The sequence below is a fragment of the Primulina eburnea genome, chromosome 13, assembly GCF_022965805.1.
Source record: "Primulina eburnea isolate SZY01 chromosome 13, ASM2296580v1, whole genome shotgun sequence".
Classification (NCBI taxonomy): Eukaryota; Viridiplantae; Streptophyta; class Magnoliopsida; order Lamiales; family Gesneriaceae; genus Primulina; species Primulina eburnea.
In genome coordinates, this window is record NC_133113.1 from 31,629,147 (window position 1) to 31,650,180 (window position 21,034).

At 36.4% G+C, this 21,034-nt stretch overlaps 2 protein-coding genes across 3 annotated transcripts; both read right to left on the reverse strand.

The window, feature by feature from the left end:
* Positions 1-180: 180 nt before the first annotated feature.
* LOC140808855 (protein ARABIDILLO 1) lies at positions 181-13,647 on the reverse strand. 2 transcript variants are annotated; one of them, XM_073166163.1, is made up of 14 exons: positions 13,455-13,646; positions 13,299-13,349; positions 11,321-12,927; positions 10,983-11,141; positions 10,828-10,914; positions 10,572-10,703; positions 9,826-9,953; positions 9,590-9,677; positions 7,510-7,604; positions 6,622-6,685; positions 4,591-4,766; positions 1,745-1,966; positions 747-831; positions 181-629 (listed from the first exon to the last, which is right to left on the reverse strand). In XM_073166163.1, exons 3-14 carry the CDS (start codon positions 12,665-12,667, stop codon positions 432-434), a joined length of 2,781 nt encoding a protein of 926 aa, XP_073022264.1. In that variant the 5' UTR covers positions 12,668-12,927; positions 13,299-13,349; positions 13,455-13,646; the 3' UTR covers positions 181-431. The 2 variants fall into 2 exon arrangements, with proteins under 2 accessions (XP_073022264.1, XP_073022265.1); XM_073166164.1 differs by lacking the exons at positions 181-629; positions 747-831 and adding an exon at positions 850-1,162 and having other exon boundaries at positions 13,299-13,647.
* Positions 13,648-15,595: 1,948 nt separating this feature from the next.
* Positions 15,596-17,723, reverse strand: LOC140808856 (homeobox-leucine zipper protein HAT4-like). The gene is made up of 4 exons (XM_073166165.1): positions 17,228-17,723; positions 16,733-17,016; positions 16,566-16,645; positions 15,596-16,159 (listed from the first exon to the last, which is right to left on the reverse strand). The coding sequence occupies exons 1-4, from the start codon at positions 17,463-17,465 to the stop codon at positions 15,841-15,843; spliced, it is 921 nt and encodes a 306-aa protein (XP_073022266.1). The 5' UTR covers positions 17,466-17,723; the 3' UTR covers positions 15,596-15,840.
* Positions 17,724-21,034: the final 3,311 nt, after the last annotated feature.

Genomic DNA, 21,034 nt, shown 5'->3' on the forward strand with positions numbered 1-21,034 from the left:
AATAAATTAATGTCAGTTATTCACTCAAATTATTATATATTTTGTCTTTTATTATTTACTAAGTAAAAAATATAGTTGAAATTCATTAAAAGAGATGAGTGTTGATTGCAAAATAATAATAGTTCCAAATTTTTTTATTATAACAATCCACGTGTCATTGAGCTAACTTGATAAAGAGTCGGGTACTATCAAGGGATAGCAAATCAATGCAAATAAAATAAATATTTCTTAACAATGATTTTACCCCCCACAAACATATGTTTTGAACTTGAGCGCATACATTCAGACCCAAAAAAGAAAAATTATTTCAACTCACAACAGTCTCAATCTCAAATTTTAAAATATATGGAACCATCGCCAAATATAGCTAACTCGTCATCAAGAAAACTAAGCTGAACCTTTTATTTGCAGACTCTAAATGAAACTGATATCTACACAGATGCTCTTCCGACAGAAGATTCCATGTGATGTTGCTCCAGATTTCGAAGTACAATACGAGCAAAAATTTTGGCTTCGAGTGTGGCACCTGTTGCTGCTGCTGCTGCAGCAGCACGAAGTACTCGAGGAGCTCCAGCGTTTTGGAGAAGGTTCACGTGGTGCAGGGAATGCCGTCCCCCAGGGATCGTGAACTTGAACAGTAGAACATGAGATGAGATGTCAACAAACTGGGGGCAGTAATAATCTGATTTATTCATAGCTCAAGAATATATAAAACTTTGTCTTGTGTGAATCCTTGTATGATGTACCTGAAGAAGAGCAAATGCAGCACATGCCTTCAGAATAGAAGAAGGATTTCGCAGCATACCGACAAATCTTCCAATCTCAGCTCCACTGAATACAAATAGAACTATCAGGACAATGAGGACAGAGGTAGCAAAACGTGCAAGACAATTATAGTTAAGCACGACAACCATTCAGACACCAAACAGATAACATGGATTAAGGGCTCGCAGGGAATGATGTGATAGAATTAGTATGTCAAGAAGCTTGTGTCCGGGTCCTCTTTTGGTGTAAAAGGTTCAACTAACCGGTTTGAATAATGCAACAGGAAAATTATCATATGGATAGTGGCAACTTGACAAAATTTAACAAACAGAGAAGTGCTTTGAAAAAGTCACGAAAATCTGGCCTCCAGTCTTTGGTTTCCTCGAAAGGCTGGAATCTGTAAGCAGATTTCAAAATATCGTGAATTGAACATACATCTGAACGCACAGAAATTCATTGCTTCTTCCCAGACATTGAATTAATTATACAACAATCTTTAGATAACATGCACCATAAGTTTTCAAGCTCACGTCAATGCAAATTTGGCATATCTCACAATCAGCTTTCAAGTCTCATTTAGAACAAGCACACAAATCCTTTTGTAACACGAGAAATTGAGAAATCCAGAGAGAGTGGTAAAGTTTTTTATTTGTAAAACTTGATCATAAACATATGGCTAGCTAATTGAAAATGGTTTAGACATATTAGTCATTAAAATTGCTAAAATGTAAAATCGGTAGTCTCCCCTGGGATTTTGCTTTAGACAGGCAAAAGAACCAATAAAATCCAGTTTACGTCAGTGATTGAGGAATATCATTCATACCGAATTAAGGGGAGAGTACCTCTACAAACCACATTAGTGTGAGCATCTGTGTACATGCAATCTATAGGGCCAGCAGCCAATAAAAACAAAAATTAACACCAGTAAAAGACTGCAAGCGAAAATGCAATTTTAGGGAGGGGGCAAGAGAGAGGGGACCTGCATCTAAGATGACCTGCTTCTTGAATACGAGCACATTCTGTTACTTGATTCAATGCTGCAGGAGCTGATGAGGCAGCAGCACTGGAAAAAGCTTGGGGGTCAGTGAACGTCAAGAAAAATGCTTCAATGTGCTTCAAAGCCAATCTTCTGGCACCATCTAAGGTCATACTTTTGGAAGGACTGTTAGTTGATGTTCCTATCTGGGCAATTTCATCAATTCTGCACATAAATTGAGACTTTCACAACGCTGTGGCCAATACCTGCCACTTTCCACAATGGAGACAGGAAAAGTGATGCATATAAAATACTATCACCAGGTTGTGTTTCGTTAAAATTTCATAAAACCCCTCTCCTTGAAAACTGAAAAACTTTCAAATTTCAGCAGTTCATAACTTTCGCTAGAGTTTTTTTTTTTTGAAGAAAATGCCAACAAATTAAAGAAAGTTTCTTGTTTGAATTCAAAGGCTTGCGTGTGCATTATATGGAAGTGGAGCAACAGGAAAGTACTGCATAAACAATTTATGTGTAAAATATCTAAGCACTCCAATTTAAACAAGTCCATTATTATGTGTATCATACAGTTTTCTGAAGCACAAACTCCTTAGTGATGCACAAGCCAATTTAGATTTGAAATTATGAATTTTAAAAGGAGGATATACTCATCTGAAACATTAATTTTAAATGTCAGAGTGAAGGGAATTATAGACACTATGTTTGCCATAGAAATTTCATTTGTCTCTCTTTAGATATGTCCAAATAACAAGACTAGATCTTCCGAATATAATAAGGGGAGGTGGACGTACAACATTTTAGTCACTTTTTACACCCCAGCATGCAAACATTTTAAACCTCAAAGCATTAGATGCAAAAATAATCATTTGATTGGAGGTCTGAGTATAATGTATAAAGGGAGGGATTATTAATTCTCCAGATTTACTAAACTGACTAAAGCGCATTAGACTCTTTGTAAAATACCAAGTCAGATGTTGCACAAGTCTCGCTTGAAAAATATTTTATTTAAAGTTGAAGGGCGATGATTCGGTTTTAGTAATACATTCAAAAGTCCTCTCAGAACATTCAGAGGTTTCCAGTGTATCTTATTTCTTGAGATGCACATGAACATCATGTCAGTAGAATAAACAAAGAACCTTCATTGTTATGACTCCAGAGTTATCTTGTTTACTGCCTTTCAGAAACAGCTCTTTACTAAAAAAAACAGCTCTTTACAAAAGATAAGATGATGCAATGAGAACTGAGTGCAAATATGGTATATGGTCACTTAGCTACAGAGCTGACATCGACTAATGCAAAACTTAGAAAGAAGATAATTGATAAGCACAAATCTATAAAGATTTTTAGGGAACTATTTTATCGTATTTGTGTTTATCTAGCATTTTTATTCCTTATTTTGCGCTTATTTTATATTGTTCCTAGGTTTAACCAAAGTTTGGAAAAAGTTCAATTGTGGGAAAAAGATCAAAGAATTCAAAGCCATAAAGGAAGACCCCAAAAAGTAAGGAAGGGTCTAAAGAGAAAGGAAGGAATTTTTAAAGATCGATTTTGCAAAAGTGGTATGGCCCCTATATCCAGGTCTGTATCCGCTGGTCACTGAAAATGAATAAATATTTTGGGCAAAAATGATGAACCCTTGTACCACTTCCGTGCTGGGTCTGTATCTGAGTAAAATTGAGCATATGCATTGTGATTATAATTTAGGCGGATCCTCACGTGGAAAAAATCCTGGATATTGCAGAAAATCAGGAAAAAGAGGGAATTTCCAAAAAAACCTGAGATTTTTTTACATTTTGGGAAGAATTCAAGTCCAAGAATGACTTTTTTATGGAAAAATTATAAATACAAGGTTTTGGACTTTTATTAGAGACTTTTGACAGTTACTTTTGGACGGCTATGATTTGTGCGAAGAAGACAACTTCAAAGGAGAATCGCGCCAATCACACTCAGATTTTCTTACTTCCTTTCTAAATCTATTTTTACGAATTCATACATTGTTTTTATGATTTTTTTTTATTTATGAGATAAATTTATTTGTACTAAGACCGCGGTACGGCCGAGACGGTACACTATTATAATATTTGGTTTGTTTTCAATTAATGATTTTCTCTTGCTCCCAATTATTGATTGATAATTATTTAATATGACTTGCAAATAACTTCATCAATTATTTATATGTTCGTCGATTAATCTTGAATAGATTAATTGGACGATAATTATATAACAAAAACACATAGTTAAGTCAACTAAGAATAGAATTTGATTTGTATGCTGCGGTTTTAGATTAAATATGAAATTCCATTGAATTTAATGCATTTAAATCTAGAATGTGGCATTGAAATATGTTTATTAACTTGAGTAATTGACTAACAAAGAAATTAGGGGATTTTACCGTGATTGTACAAAAATTTGATAATTATTTGAATTTCAATATATGTCAGCATATTAGAGTTCGACACTATTGTGTATCTTGGTTCTTTTATTTGAATTTGAACTTTTTTTTTATAATTATATACTATTTGTTTAATTGGCAAATTTCCTTAGTTTTAGCTTATTAGATTTATCATTTTACCTTAACTCATTTAATTGATTAGTCTAGCTTAAGTCAAGTAATGAAAATTATAATATCTGTTTGACAGACTATGACTCAAACCCGACTATATTATAATTTGATTTAGTACACTGCTAGTTTCCCAACCGAAAGATCGGTCAATAATGCAAATTGCATTGTCTGTCAGTGGAATGTAAAATCTAAAAAAATTTATAAAACGACTACGAACAACAAAATGAAACTAAAATAATAGAAACCACGTTAGAGAATTGTTGAATACCTTCCGTCAAACATGTAAGACAGTGCCAATGCAGACATAAAGCGTGCCATTTTTGATGTAGAAGAAGAACAAAGATGAACTAGCACAGGAACCCCCCCTTCCACTACAATTGAGAAAGCATTACAAGGATTGAAAGCAAGATTCCAAAGAGCCCCTGCTGCAGTCTCGTGTACATCCTGAAAATATGATGCATGTGCAAAGATTCATTCATGTTTTAGTGAGAAACAAAATACTAATCATATGCTAAGATTTATTACTAAATGTGATACAAACAACACACATATCGTTCCTAGAAGCTCAACGAGACTTAGAGAAAGATTACATTATGCACCAAATGGAAGTTGAGGTAGCAAAGGAGGAAGTTTATAAAATAACTTGCACGAATGCTCAAGAATAGTGATGTCCTACAATACCAAATATGAAAATTTTGAAAATAACCTTGGTTAAACAAATTTTTTGAAAAAATAAAGATTTCAAAAAAAGTTTGAACAAATTTATTTTGCTAACTATCCTTAACAAATATAGTTGTGTAACCATAATTGTGACATGCTTTTTTTTTAAAATTTGACCAGCACATTGAAAGTATCGGGAAGTCTTGCAACAAATTCCACATTAAATTGTGAGAATGAAAATTTGTATGAATAAAGAAAATTTTCAGTACAAGTTCTCTTCTTCTTTCCTCTTCGGGAGTGTGGGTATTCTCAATTTACCACTCATCACAACGTATCATTTTTTGGTGATCTTGTTGACTGCATGATAGACAGGACCCCATGCATCGACCCGAATTGTGAAGGTTTTTCTCACATTGCAGGACATGACAAGTAACTCGATGTCATTGATGCAGCAGTTAAAGAAAACCTCCACAAGCTGTCCTCCATTAAAAAACACATTGATCTTAACTCCAAAACTCAAATCCACACTAGCTAGTGATTCATTTGCTTCAGCTAATGCCCCTTCTGGTGGAGATGCTTGATAAGTTCATTTTGTATGTCTATTTCTTCGCGTGAAGTGGGATTATATCGTGAGCAAAAAGTATGAGTTGGAGCACCTTGATGCCAAACAACTAGTGAGAAATGCCATTGCAGAGGTGCTGCGGGACCGCCAAAAAAAAGAATTCATGTACAAGACCATGCACCACCGTGAAAAAAATGTGTGAGTATCTCTGGTGCTGCGGAGTCCCGAATGGACGAACAACTAGAGGTCACTAACCATAGGCTTGAACAATGTCTTTGCGGCTATGAGATGGATTATCAGGTTCTTAACTTTCATAAAACTCTCCGTTTCACTCATCAAGAGGTTATTCTCCTTTCCACATTCTCAACAGATCACAACCTCCTGTAATTCATCCATCTAGAGAGTTCGATATTCCATTGGAAGCTTTCTTTCAACTATATATTATTATCAACAATCTCAAGCAAAATATGGCCAATACTAAGAATAGTATGAAGCAACCTGCTACTAAGAAAAGATAATACACAATTTTGAGTCAGTGGTGACTACCAGTCAGGCTTCAATCTTATGGACAGAACTCGACCTGCAACCAACAATACCCGAAACATAGTCGCAGTTTTTCGGCCCATATAGTCTTCTTTCTTGAACTGCTGTCGTGGACAACTTCCTACCACTCCTGAATTCATCAGGTCTCTCAGGTTTCGCTCCTCAAAAGATATTACAATAACCATAATTTACACCCTTTGCCGCTCCAGAAAAATAAATTGATATTAATGTATGATCCTATCATGATCTTTGTTACCATCACGGACACCACAAAAATCTTAGATAAAGATTTGTAAGTGGCCAGCTATATGGTTTTCTGGATTATATCCAACTTTTAACATGAATGCAATCGGATGTAACTTACAGAAGTTCGCTACGTCAACTAATGAAAATCAAAATTAAGCAAGTAAACATAGTTTATAGTGGGAAAAAGACAGAACAAACCAAATTAACCTACCATGCTTGGATGGCACAAATGACAACCGAAAAACAAACCCAAATGACAATTCTGGTGTTGTCAAAAAGAAAACTTACCGCAACATCTGATTGTGCCAGTGCAATTAGAGGTGCCACGCCACCTTCTCGGCCAATGGCAATGCTATTACGAGAAACATATTGTCAAAACATAAACGAATAGATAATAATTGGTCAGAAACTACATGTCCACCAAATATGGGTAACTATGTCGCAAAACTGACACATTAAAAAGCATAAAAGCTGATCTATAGACGAGCAGTTGGCAATAGCAAAACTCTGTTGTCCAATTTTAAGTTTACAATAGACATTGCCAGTATGATTTGATCTAATTTGTAGATGTGGATGAGATTTATTCTTGTCACGACTCACCACCAACCAATTTACTTCCATTCTTTCATTGATTTTGGTTTTGCCAGGAGAGAATCCATCTAACTACCTAGAGTGAAACTGCCAAAATGGAAAAAATGGACAAAAAACGGAAAAAGCATGAATGTTTAAAACCAGCTACAAGTTCTTGAGGTTACAGTTGAATTTTTCTAGCTAAGCCTTTCAGTACTCCATACTGAAATTGAGATCATAGAACATCGTAAGTATATCTAAATGTGAACAACTATTCTCTTCAACACTTGGACATGCTACATGAGAACTTTAGTCTTGACGGTTCTGCTTTGTGTAAGCCAAGGTTTAGGAGGAGTTAAGATGTACATTAGCTATTTGTCATGTCTGTAGAGACCCACAAGTATGAATAAAATTACAATGGACTGAACTGCATTAAAATCTGACTGGATGTCAAAATAAATAGAAGTTTGCTTTGGTCATTTCTGCTTGATTGGATTGGTGCAAATTGGGTACACAGAAAAAACAATATAGATTATTTTGCATTACAACTGCCAAAGACCATCATCAGAAGCAGAAATACCATACAAACAACTGTAATGCTTATACCTATTTGCTTCCGAAACTGACAATCCCCAAAGAGCACCGGCAGCCCTCTCCTGAAGGCCATGAGAGGCATTTGAACAGGAACGCGCTAGAACAACCTAGAGATCACAAAAAAATGAACAGCCAGCATGAGTTGGAATTCGTCCGCTAGATTACAATGAACACTATGTCAATAGGTAAGAACCATTGGTGGTGTAAGAGTAGACCAGAAAAACAGATGGAAAAGGTAATACCACACAGATCATGCACAACTCTGATGACTACGGTAGAATTGCAGTAGATGGCTTATGAGAAATAACAATTTTGCTACTATGCTAAGAGCAATTTTGTGATAGTTCATTCTGAATGCAGACAAAATCAACACAATCTGATACTATAGGTTATGAAATGAAGTAAATAGACGGCAACTTAATTTCCCCACCTATTAGAAATCCACAAACTGGATCAAGAGTTACTGGCCCAATTTACGAACAATAGTATCTAATTACCATCATAACAGAGGCTAGAATAGAATAAAGCAGAGGCAAAAGAACATGTACACTTTTGCACACCGTTGCTAGAAGAATACAAAAACTTTTGGCAAAGACTGACTTAGAAACAGAAATATCACTCGAGTGATCATTCCTCAATCATTAATTGCAGTTGAATAACAACATTGTCAAAGCTGACACGAGCTCATCCATATTCGGCAGAGTGGATGAGTACATCAAACATACTCAAAATCATTCTCAATGGGTAGCCAAGACTCAAACACATTACACATATCTAAAAACCAACTATCTAAAAACAAGGTAATGTAACTTGGAGCTGGCGATGTTTTCTATGCTTGTGTATCAAGTTGGGAGGTAATACTGACCGACGTGTAATATATTACTCAGGTGTAAACTTCCAAGATATATTTCCTCGTGATGTTCATGTAAAAGATGTCACATACAACGACAATTTTAGAAGATTCGTGATATAAATCTCCACGGAAGAGACCACAAAATACAAGCATGGATGTGATAATAGTGAGGTTTATCTACGAGAGACTCAACAATGTGCACAAAAACTTGCTCATCACTGTGATAGCACATTCCCGACCTGCGCAACTCTTGCATGCAATGCTCATTAATAGTGCTTGCTTCTCCTACTACTGATTTTTCCTGATTTCATAGTCTAAATTCAAGCTTAAGCAAAGACGCTTGGTGCTTCTAACATAATGAAATACATTCAACTAGCTAGGAAAGCAAATACCAAGCAGAGGCAAGAAAAAGCTTCTTTAAAAAATTATTTATTATTAATGTCTGAACGTGTGGTTCATTTATCGCATGCAGATTTCTATATTTTCTTAATTTTTCAGAACAAAACTGAACTCTAGAAACTCAGTAAGTCATAACGTATTGCAAAACAATAAGTGTATTTTCCAAGGGGCAGTACACCAAAGAACACCAATACCATTGTCCATTATGTATTGTGTAAATGACAGTGGAAGGCAAACACCAAAGACATCACTATAAAAGTCTCCAGCGACATTGAAGTGTTCAATTTATTGATTTTCTAGACACGAGCCTGTCGTCATAATCCTGCCAGAATTCCAGTAAACCAAATTCCCTCCTCCACAGGCACAGAAATATCTTGATTCATTGACTACTATCACACACAGGTTCAAATCGGTGACCTTCTGGGAAGTGGTAGCTCATTCGAAGCAAGTTCAATAACTCGAAGAAGTACACAACACAACTAAAACCAACACTAAAAATTTCTTCTATCTAGCATGACTTTTCATGAAAAGGGAAATGGAGAGGTGGCAACTTTTGGAGAGGTCCATAGACCATAAATCAGTTAGGACCAATATATGATTCCTAAAAGTGAAAGTAACTAAGACATGCTTTTGATATAGTTCCCATAAAATAGGCTGCCCTAGAACTTACACATATGACCCAATGAATCTAGACGATTACCTTCATGCTTTTTCTTTTTGCCAATGTACGGTTTCAAACTGTTGGATTTTGCAAAATTATCCCCCAGTTTCCTCTAAATTATTAGTTGCTTGGAATCAATCAAGAGTATCTAAATGCTTTAATACACAAAAATGCTATACCAATGCCTCAGCTCCACCAGCTGCTGCAATTGCTTCCCGATTTCTATCGTCAAATGATAAATTCCATAATGCACCAGCAGCTTCTTGCCTAAAAATCAACCAATATGGAATCTATTTTCATTCTCACAGGCAATTAATGCATTTACATGACAAGGAAAAACCAGAAATGACCAACCTCATGCAAAAATGTAAAAAACTCGAACATAGCCATTGAAACTTCAGTAAATATACAATACCTAACACCATCATGGAGAGAGCGAGTAAGTTGCACGAGAGCTTCAAGAGCTCCTGCCTCCTGTCCCACAGCAGCATTGTTACTATTGCTATCTCCATGAGCAGCCAAATTAGCCAAAGCCCGAGCTGCCTGTACAATGACACCAAGGTGTATCATTCAAAAACTGGATAAAACTTTTTAACATGCCAAGAGAGTTTTTCCACACAAATAGTTAATTGAAGGTAAGACAGCCATGGAGTAGAATCTGTTCATCCAAAAATCACTAACATCCCTGGACTGCTCTAAAGCAGGGGCAAACCCAGCAATGGTGTGAAACAAAAAAAAAACTTTTATAAATTTTTTTTTTTGATAGGAAACATTATTTTATTATTAATATAGTAAAAAGGATTACATCAGTGGACTAGAAGTTCACTGTCCTAAAAAAACTTTTATAAATGTTTTTCATAAAAATTAAATTTCACCCCGAACAACATACTAAATCTCCCCTTCATCCCCATCGCTCCCTCCGGCTAAAGTTCTGGGCATGCCCAGCTCCAAAAGGACTTGCACACAAGTTGTAAATATTGACCTCGGAAACATGAAAACAAAGTACATAAGAAGAGTCTACAAACAAATTATCTTGGGACAACTTTCTGTGATGCATCAACAATAGAGGATGGCCAAACTCCTAATTATCCTATCCAGTGTGTTAAACTAATATGGAATATTCATGATTCAGAATTCCATTCAATTAGAACATAACACCACCTGCTCTTGCACTCCTTCAACCTTGCAACTCCGAACAAGGGATACCAAGCCATGTACACCGCCCACTGCAGCAACTTCCATACTACATTTATCATCTGCAGCCAAATTTGCCAATGCACCAGCCGCACGTTCCTAAATCAATTGAAGAAAAATAATAAACTGGAGCATGTTAATGCAACTCTGGGTCCATTTCCATTATAACACACTTCTATGCATTAATAACATGCAAATAAAACAATAGCCCCTTAAAGCATACCAACACTCCTTCACCACCAGTACACCTCGACCATTTGAAGATGAGGTCAACTAAAGCTTTTACAGCACCAGCTTCAGCGATGGTACCCTGGAATGAAAAAAAATGAAGCATGAAATGTCATGAAAGTGAAGAAAAACATGCAGCAGAGATACAACCTTGTGCTCTTCACCCACAGAGAGATTCCACAGTCCTCCCGCAGCCTCTTCAGCAACTAATCTGTTTACAGACCGAGCAAGATTTGCAAGAATCCGGATGCCTCCTTCATCAGCCACAGCTTTCGCAACATTGGTATTCACCGATAAGTTAGCAATGGCCTACACACAAAAAAGCACTTTGAGAATTTGGTCAACAACTAATTATTGCTTTTTCTACCATCTAAAAAGGCAGGAACAATTTGCAATAAGATCAGTAGATGATGACAGGGTCGAATGAAATGCATGAGCAAATCTATGGGACAACATTCTCAATAAGGCATCGATGAAAGAGATCTCACCTTAGCAGCTTCTGCCTGAATCCCCTCCCGCCACGAGCAGGCAAGATTTAGGAGAAGGCGTATGCCACCATCTCGCAAAACTGCCTCAGCCCTTCCAGTGTCTATACTTGCACTTTCATCATCGATTACAACAAAAGTAGCAAGAGCCATGGCTGCCCTTTCCTGAACTTCCTCCTGGGCACTCTGCATGCAACTAAGCAACAAAGTTGTCCCTTGGTTGAGCCAGAATTTATCCAAACCACGAGGATTTCCCTCAGAAACTCGTAGAAGTGAACTGGAAATTATCCATTCCAACCAGTTCATGGTTTCATCCAACTTCTTATCCTTGATCTTCGAGCTTCTCCAATCCAAGAAATTATTCCTCTCGTTCTTTGGTGTATCGACAAATAGGGTTGCTACTCCTTTAAGAATGTCCGTGAAGGCAGCTAGAAGCAATTTACCTTTATTGTTGTTAATAGAGAGAGAGGTGGTATCCACCTCTTCTTCAAGTGCCGGACAATTCAAGGCACACAAGACCTTCAAACTGGGCAAGGATGAAAACAATCTTGAAACAGTTGTGGGGTTAATATCTGTTCTTGAGGCATCTAAGCCTGTCAGGTTCGGTTGCTTACTCCATTTTTGTAACACCAAATTCCAATTTATATTAGTTGTCCCAGCAACTGAAAGGAAACGAACTGATGCAATATTCCCCAGGTATGTTTCATCTACCTTTCGGCAGTCAATGAATCCAATATCTGTCAAATTAGGGCAATGCTTTGCCAAAGCATTAATAGCATCTGCATCCACTTCACGTAGACCTGAGAGTCGAAGTTTCTGCAGCCGCGGACAGCAAATTGCTACAGCTTTTACGGCATCACTGGTAATCTTTTCACAGAAATCTGGCCCCAGCTGAAGGCACTCTAGCGCTTCGTGCCTCGCTGCAAGTACAGAGAGCGTGGCATCGGTCATTTTTCTGCAACAGTCAGCACTGATCTCACGCAAATTCTTCGCGTGAAGGTTTATGATAGCATCAGCACATTCAGGGCCACGGAAACGAAGTTTCTGCAGATTCTCGCACCGAGAGGCCAGTGATGCAGCAGCCACAGAATCGCACTTGTGGGGCCGCAGATCCAACACTTGCCACAAACAAGGTGATTTACCTAGAGTCCTCCATGTGCGGCAGGTTGACGACAGGCTCGCCCGGTCACGGTAGTTCAGACATGAGAAAAGCTGAAGTACTGTATCATCAGGTAGTTTGGTCCAATCAACCATTCCTTTCTCATTCAAACACAAATTCTCATCAATCTCGGGGTAATCAACTTTCTCTTTGCCCTTCCTAACAACTCTCCTCCGTACCCTCCTACTCATACTTGAACCAACTTCAGCGCAAACAAACTCTCCCACGGCAAGTAAAGAAGCTATCAACAACTAGGTAATTCAAAATAGCCTGAGATGATGCACAATATGATAAACTCTGTACACTCAATTCTAAAGCCAAAAAAATAATAATCTGGCGAACGGTATGTGATGAACTGCCTTTTCCCTTAATTTCTCCGAGCTGCCAAAACCAGAAACCGCTATACCACAACAATCCTACTCAATCACGGGTTGCAACAATGTCCTCAGACCTGAAACCAATAAAGCAACCAATATCGATCACAGCTCAATAGTACAAAAGACAAGATTCCATTGCATATCAAAGACTCAATTTTTTTATCTTAATCATTGATGAAAATCAGGTGGCATAAGTAAAAAAAACCCTTTAATCTCAAAACCCACATCCCAGAAACGAGCAAAACTTCCTCAGATGAACCACACATGGACCCAGGAACGTCAACAATCCCTAAATCCTAAACCCACCAATGACATGAATGCGCGATAAAACAGAAATCAGTCTCAAACAGCACGCAAAAAATCCTTGCTGGAGATGGGATGAATGCCCAATCATAAATGCATCATCATCATATTAAGGCGAAGTCAATGACACTTTCATTCGTACCTGAGTTGTTTTAGCTTTGTGGGCCTTTAGCAAAACTTTTAACTCTCCAACCTACGCAATAAATCTATCGCCCATTGAGGGAATTGCATTTATGAAACCTTGTATATGTTACAGTAACGATGCCCTGATGCACAGAAAAAGCAAATCGACTCAAACCTTTATCCGTGAAAATGCCTCGTTCCTTTGCATTCATTCAATTACACATGCGCAGACAAAAGACAGAAGGAGAAGGGGTAGGAGAGAATTGTGCCAAAATATCAAAGATGGAGACGAAGCAAAGACCCAAGTTCAGTGGCTTCCCGAACCCAAATTAAGTGCCTTGAAGGCTTGAATTGGCTACATTCTGAATATTTCCGCATTATTCACAGAATGAATATTTTTTAATAACAGAAAGTAAAAATAAAAATCAAAAATTATATTCTATGTTACATACTAAGAATTTCAATCTACAGTTGGTCGTAAAGCCCGTAAGCGCATATTATATGACGGCGTTTTTATTAATTGGCATAAACAAATATTTGATTTTTGTTAAAAAAATACATATCTAACAAATCAAATAAGCAATTCTTTCCAAATTATACATTTATAATAAATGACATAATACGAAATAAATAGTCATACATACCAATATATATATATACACACACGATTATGTGAGTTTTCTTGGCCAAATTATTTGTTGTATGGTGCTGGATTCATTGTAATAGCAATATAGCATGATCATCTTGTGGATTTTGAATTCTGTAAAGCTGGTTGTACATATATGCGACATACGAGATTTGGAGTGATTTTGAAGATAGATTTCATCAAAGAAATGCTCCGAGAAATTTTCGAACTAAAAATATTTTGATTAGGTTACATCAAAGATCGATGGATATATTAGTTAGTATAATACTAGAATGAGGGCATTGTGGGAAGAATTGAAATATTTTCAATAGATTTTTGTGTGTCATTGTAGTTCGGTGAAGGAGTGGTTGGATTATCACAACCAAAAGTGTACGATGCAATAAGAGGTACTTCCAATCTCAAGCGAATCAAATATGATAAGTATGTTTGTTCACATTACTATTTTCCTAATCACATTTTGACAAATGTTACAAATTGCACCGTAATTGAGTTGGCAAAACCCATAATTGCATATTATATGACGTCGTTCTGATAACGTTCTTGAATTTTATCTTTTTTTTGTGGTTTATTTAATTGATTATCGACAACGAATAATTGTTTTTTAAAAAAAAAAATTATTTATCAATCAAATCAAATGTTACATTCTTTACGACTTATATATTTATTAATGACGTATCACCAGACAAATGATTCATACATACCCATACATGTATGAGACATTATAAGTTTTTTTTTGATAATATACAATTGGGTTAGAGCTTTCGTGACTAAATTACATACATCACTTATACAAGTGGAATTTGAACCAAAACCTGGTGAATTTTGAAGCTCCATCTTTACCATTAGACCAAGAGATCATTAATATAGTAGACAGAATAAATTAAAAACAAAGATTCCGCATATCTCGATTTCTCATCGGTTTATGATCACATATTATGTCAAAACAAGAAACCTTAAGTGAGAGATAAAGTAATGCCTTGTATGTAGGTATTGTTTTCTATTGTATCCCCTAATCTAGGAGAGAGGGGACTTCGAACTTGAGTCTACATGGGAAAACCGAGGGTGAGAGTATATAAGTATCGCTGCGAAAACAAAATAAGAACAATAAATGTGTGAATGTTGTATTATAAGTGAAATAGAAAAAAACACGCTTTTTATCATTTATCATTTGGCATAATCATGTATTGTATTAGTATTAAAGGGCTTGTATTTGGCGGTTAACTTGAGCTTTCAGATTCGATTTGTGTTGTTACTCTGTGATTTTGCATTTGTGATGATGAAGAATGGTGTTTGGATTTGCATTTGCTGTAATAGTATGGCCCTCTCTTGGATTTTGAGTTCTACAAGCCGTGAGATTTCAAATAGTTTGTTGTACTTATTTACAGCATACGAGATCCGAGAATTTTTCAAATTAAGAACTTCTCACTGGCTGGGTTACTCAAGGATCGATGGATATTAGTTCGTATTACAATAGAATGAAGACCTTGTGGGACGAGACGAGTGTGGGGCTGAGACATTCACGTATTTGAAGCCCAAAATTGGTGGTGGGCTGATTCAGAACTTCAATAAACCTTCATAACTCACCATCGCTTTTACTTAAATTGGGGTGAGTATCAGTTGCAAATAAGCCATGAATTATTCAAAGTAAAATCTCACGAACTTCTGGAAAATGAACAACACTTGCATTCTTGATGTTTTATATCCACATATGAACTAAACAAAAAAATCGGATTCAAATTCAGCCCGAAACTATGCATATTCATCAATAAATGAGAGCGTCTCATAGAACAAAGTGAACATAAACACTAATCCAAGATCCAATTCTCTAGTGATTTTTATCCATCTCCTACACATTCTACCTACATTTCCATCAGCCCCTCTAAACATAACTGGCACTATTGCTTGTCCTCCCACCCTACGGTCTGGGGGCCGACTGATGTGGAATGACCGCTGCCCAGCAGCCCATAGGCAACTGGAGTTGGCGATTGACGCCACCAACAGCTGATGCCACGTTTGCAGCAGGCGTGGTAGTGGCTGACGAGACCGCCACGCGTTCGCATTGAGGGCACATGGTGAGGGTGGTGGGAGGGCTCATGTTCATGTAGAATTGTGGGGACAGCTTCAGTGCACGGAGCTCGTTCACCTCCTTCTGCAATCGTCTGTTCTCATCAGTTAGATTCTCGCAGCATCGTCTCAAGTACTCGCAGTCCACCTCGGTTTGCTTCAACTTGGTCCTGCACAATTGTTACCAAATCTCATTTATTTACTGCGTGTATGCTATGAATGACAAGATCAAGTTAAACACAGAACCACAAATTATTTGAACTCGATAATGACCCATATATGAAATCACACTATTGGAAAACAAAATCACAAAATCAAAACAACAGACAGAGCGTGTTTTAATCAGGGGAGCGCAATCTAATCGAGTTCAGCTAGGAAGGTACGAATTTATCATTCGAAATTTTCGAACTTGATTTCACAAATACTTCAATAATAGTTTTGCAAGAAATTTCAACTCAGCGGCATCAGATCTCTGCTTGAATCCAGTACTAGTGCACCAGCATAAACTAAGAGAGATGAATCGACATTTAGCAGAATGACCAAAAATACCATCAAATGGGAAAAATCATGACTAACCTTGCTCTCCTGTTCTGGAACCAAACCTCCACCTGTCTGGGCCTCAGATTCAGCCGTTTAGCCAAAGCCATCTTTTGCTTCTGCAAAGAAACAAAACAAAATCTCAGTAAAGGAAAATTAAAAGAACACCCTCGAACCAGAAATACTTTTACGGAATTGCCACTCACCGGATTCAGAGTATTATGCTCCTTAAAAGTCTCTTCCAGAACCGCCGCCTGCTCCTTCGACAGGCGGAGCTTCTTCCTCGCCGCCTCTCCACCGTCGTCTTCCATCTCAAATGAGCTGGAATCCCTCTCCGCTTCATTCTCTTCTCTCTCACACCTCTTACCACTCACGCTTGAAACGGTGCTGTTTGGGGAAGAAACCATCGCTTCTTCGTCGCAATCTATCACTGTTATTGCTCGATTCACATCGATTCCGCGGAAGTATGATCTGGGCTCGCCGCTACGATCTGAGAAAGTACAGATACATGCTTCGAAGATCAATATCTGGGGTAAAATAATACAAACTATACATGCAAAATGTTTCTGTCCAACAAGGACACATGCACTGTTCTCCCGTAGAAAAGTGGAAAAAATTACTCACCTTTAACGCTTCATAAAATGTAACGAGAAAAGGAATTATCAACTTCAACTGGAAACTAACAGAAACAAGAAATTTACCAGCGGATAACTGAAATACATCGGTCTTAGAAGGTTTGTGCTGTTGTTGCGGCTGTTGAAGAAAGGGTAACGGAGATCTAAACAGATTCAACGGAAAAGGGACTGGAACTGCTGATGCCGCAGTGGGCGGAGGCCGCGGCGGACTCGAATTCAGATTCTGATGCTGGTTCTCCGGGAACCTCAGGCTCAAACCCAAACCCAAACCCAAACCCAAACCATCATCTTTGTCAGTCATCATTCTTCCCTTAATCCACAATCCTATCTCGTCCGATTATAAAAGAAAAGAGGAAACAACAAAACTTTTCTTCAAAATCTCAATCACTGTATCTTTTACAGAGATCTTATGTGTGAACAACAAAACCAAGAGGGGTACAATATGAGGAGAAATGGGGTGGTCATTTTCTGGTCAAAGCTTTTCTCTGAGGCCCAAGAATTAAATATACAACATATGTATATATATATATATATAATACAGCACTGAAAAAAGAGAGAATAGCTTAGCTAAGGACCTATAGATACAGAGATATATAGGGGTGGAAGTATAGACGCAGTGGGCAGATGTTCAATGATGACTTGTGTCAGTGGTGGCAATTGGCTCAATCATGATTTTGGGATTTGCCTTCAGGATTGGGGTTTCGGGCCCCGACAGGGTATGTGACTTGACTAATTAACCAGAGTCCCAAATTCTTGGTGCTGGAATGGTTAATTTCATTCTTTCCTTCCTTATATATTACTTAAATTTCAAAGTTCAAAATTATTTTTCACAAAATCCTCTCCTTCTGTTTATATTTTCTGTTAATTTTTAACATTCTTTTTTTGGGGAAAGAAGAATGAGTTTCATTTAACCTTGGTTAAATTTTATTTGTTTTTCCATCTGTAGCTTCATTAAAAAGGGGCTTTTTCTACCGTTGACTGGAGAGAGTAGCTTATGAGTGGGTACCACCGCAGTAAATGGAGTGGGGTCCACTTTCCGCAGTAAGCGAGTGATGCATGTGGCATTGGCTTTAAATCTCCCAGGGTTGTCTTGTCTTTTCTGGTAAATTACGTGCCATTAGTTTTTAGTAATAAACTTGTAATTAATCGCCTTTAATTCAATCAAAAATATTTTGACCATCGCATTAAAAAAATTTTGAACATTTTCCTAAATCCTTGGAAATTTCGATATTTTGTACATGTAGTTCGTTTTAGTTTTCGAATTTTTGAGTACTCACATTCCCAAAATTGTTCGTCAAATTATTTTTAGGCGCAATGGGATGATGCTAAAGATAATTATTAATTTTTAAAAATATATCGTACGTTCAAAAAAGGGTTGTTTTCAATTATTATTATTATATATATATTTCTTAAAAACGGGAAGAAGCAAAAGAGAGAAAGTGATGTTAAATTGATTTTTATTTTTGAAACAATTATGTTGGAAAGAAGGGAAGATGATCACGTGGGGTGGGAGCATGGGTTCACGTGTACACGATCATGTAATGCTCGCCCACGTGGCGGCACGTGGGACCACAGTTGAGCGCTCGTGCGTTGCACCTTGTCCCTCTCCCATCCGACACCCACAATGTTTTACTTACAATCATTGGATTCTTCCTCACTTCTCCCACACGCGCCTATTATTCCTCTAACCATACTCAGCCACAATTCATTCATATTGTTTGTTCGGCTACTTTAATTAGGGCTATAAATATAAAATATATAATTTATTTTTCATATTTAATAAATCTATTTGCTAATATGCTCTATTTATTATGTCTGAAGAAATAAAGTCAATAATATAATTTAGACGAATGGAGTACTAATATCTCCAAATCATTAGAATTTGAATAATGCAGGGTTTATATTTCAAATGAAAAATTAGATCATACATTGAAAATTGAAATGTTAAAATTAGATTTTATGAATATTCTAGTGTATTCAAATTAATAAAAACTTATGTGAGACGGTCTCACGGGTCGTATTTTGTGAGACAGATATTTATTTGGGTCATTCATGAAAAATTATTACGTTTTATGCTACAAGTATTACTTTTTACTGTGAATATGAAGTAGGGTTGACCCGTCTCACGGATAAACATCCGTGAGACCGTCTCACAAGAGACCTACTCATTCAAATTTGACACATGGGATCCTTAAAATTCACTTGGTTTCTCTCAGAAGAAAAAATAACTTTAATAATGATAGGATATAATCATAATTTAATTAGCGATAATCCATGATTAGAGGCCCCCTCGTGTACATCCAAGTTGTCCCATGTGCTTGGCTTCAAAATTAGTGCAACATTTGACCGAATTAATTCCCTAATGGCAACCCCTAATTTCATCATCGGCCATGTGGATGTGATCCGTGACAGCCACTCTTTAAATTGACAACCATTTTTCCCATCGTGTGTTCAATTTTTTTTTTAAATAACTTTCAAAAATATATTTTATTCGATATACCAACACTTGATGCGATGCTTTTATGTAATCATTGACAATATTCGACGATTTTGTATTTTTTCCAACACTTGTACAATATTTTAGTATTAGAAAATCGTATTATAGGATCTTCAATTCGAATCACGGTGTCTTGCTTTTCAACACATGCATATCAAGTTATTATTTATTTAAAAACACTTGTTTTAAAATGCTTATGTATAAAAAAAAAATTTGACAAAGTGAAATCGTTTTGATATGGAGAGAAATAATATATTAAAAAGCGATATATATTGATTTTCAAATGCGAGATCATGAAAATAACATAACTATTTTTTTTATAAAAACACATGTTATGGTTAAGATAAATATTTGTCCATGATTAATCGATAAAAACTCGTGTGAGACGATCTCGCTGGTCGTATTTTGTGAAACAGATCTTTTATTTGGGTCATCCATTAAAAATTATTACTTTTATACTAAGAGTATTAATTTTTATTGTAAATATCGGTAGGATTGACCCGTCTCACATATAATGATTCGTGAGACCGTATCACAAAATATCTACTCTGATTAAGGGGGGTGTATTCAACCTTGGAAATTTAATTATTTTTATTGACTTTTGTAGAGTTTAAAAGTCTAGAGGTATTGAACATAGACTTTTACAAAACTCTATAAAAGTTTTGTGGTATCCAAATTAGATTTTTCTAAAGCCATGAAAAGTATAGTGGTATTCAAACTTGACTTTTTAAAAATCTATAAAAATCTATAGGTATCCAATATTTCCATAGATTTACAATGATTCTAATATAATTTTCTATGTACAAATCTTAAAACTCTATGTACAACTATAAAAACTCAAAAATTATCTTCTACTCACCCTAGAGATTTTGGTAGACTTTTAATAGAATAAAAAGACGGCATTTTCTCATTCTCACTCATATATCTCTCTTTCTCACTCAAAAGACTGTTTTTTCGCCTCGCTAAAGACAAATCGAGGGTTTCTCCAAATTTCAAAGGTATTAATCTTTTCTTGAATCGTTATTGATTTGATAAAAAAAATATATTATGATTTCTATATATTCAAATCATGGTGAGTTGATGGATTTTTCACGAATCTGAGAGAAAAAAGATGGCGCCATTTGAAAGAACACTTGAGAAGCTTTCTGGTCGTTGGTATCTGTTATAGCAATTCATATGTTATAGTTCTTTTCATAAAATACTTACATACATCTAATCTAGGGGTGTTTAACTAATGTTTTGTTAGTTTTAGATACAAATTCAAACCAAATCATATTGTATCAATTATATTGCTAGATAAATTAAAATTAAGCTACCATTTTTAATTCAATAATTTTAATAATATTTCAACAATTTCATAAGGAAAAGGATAGCTT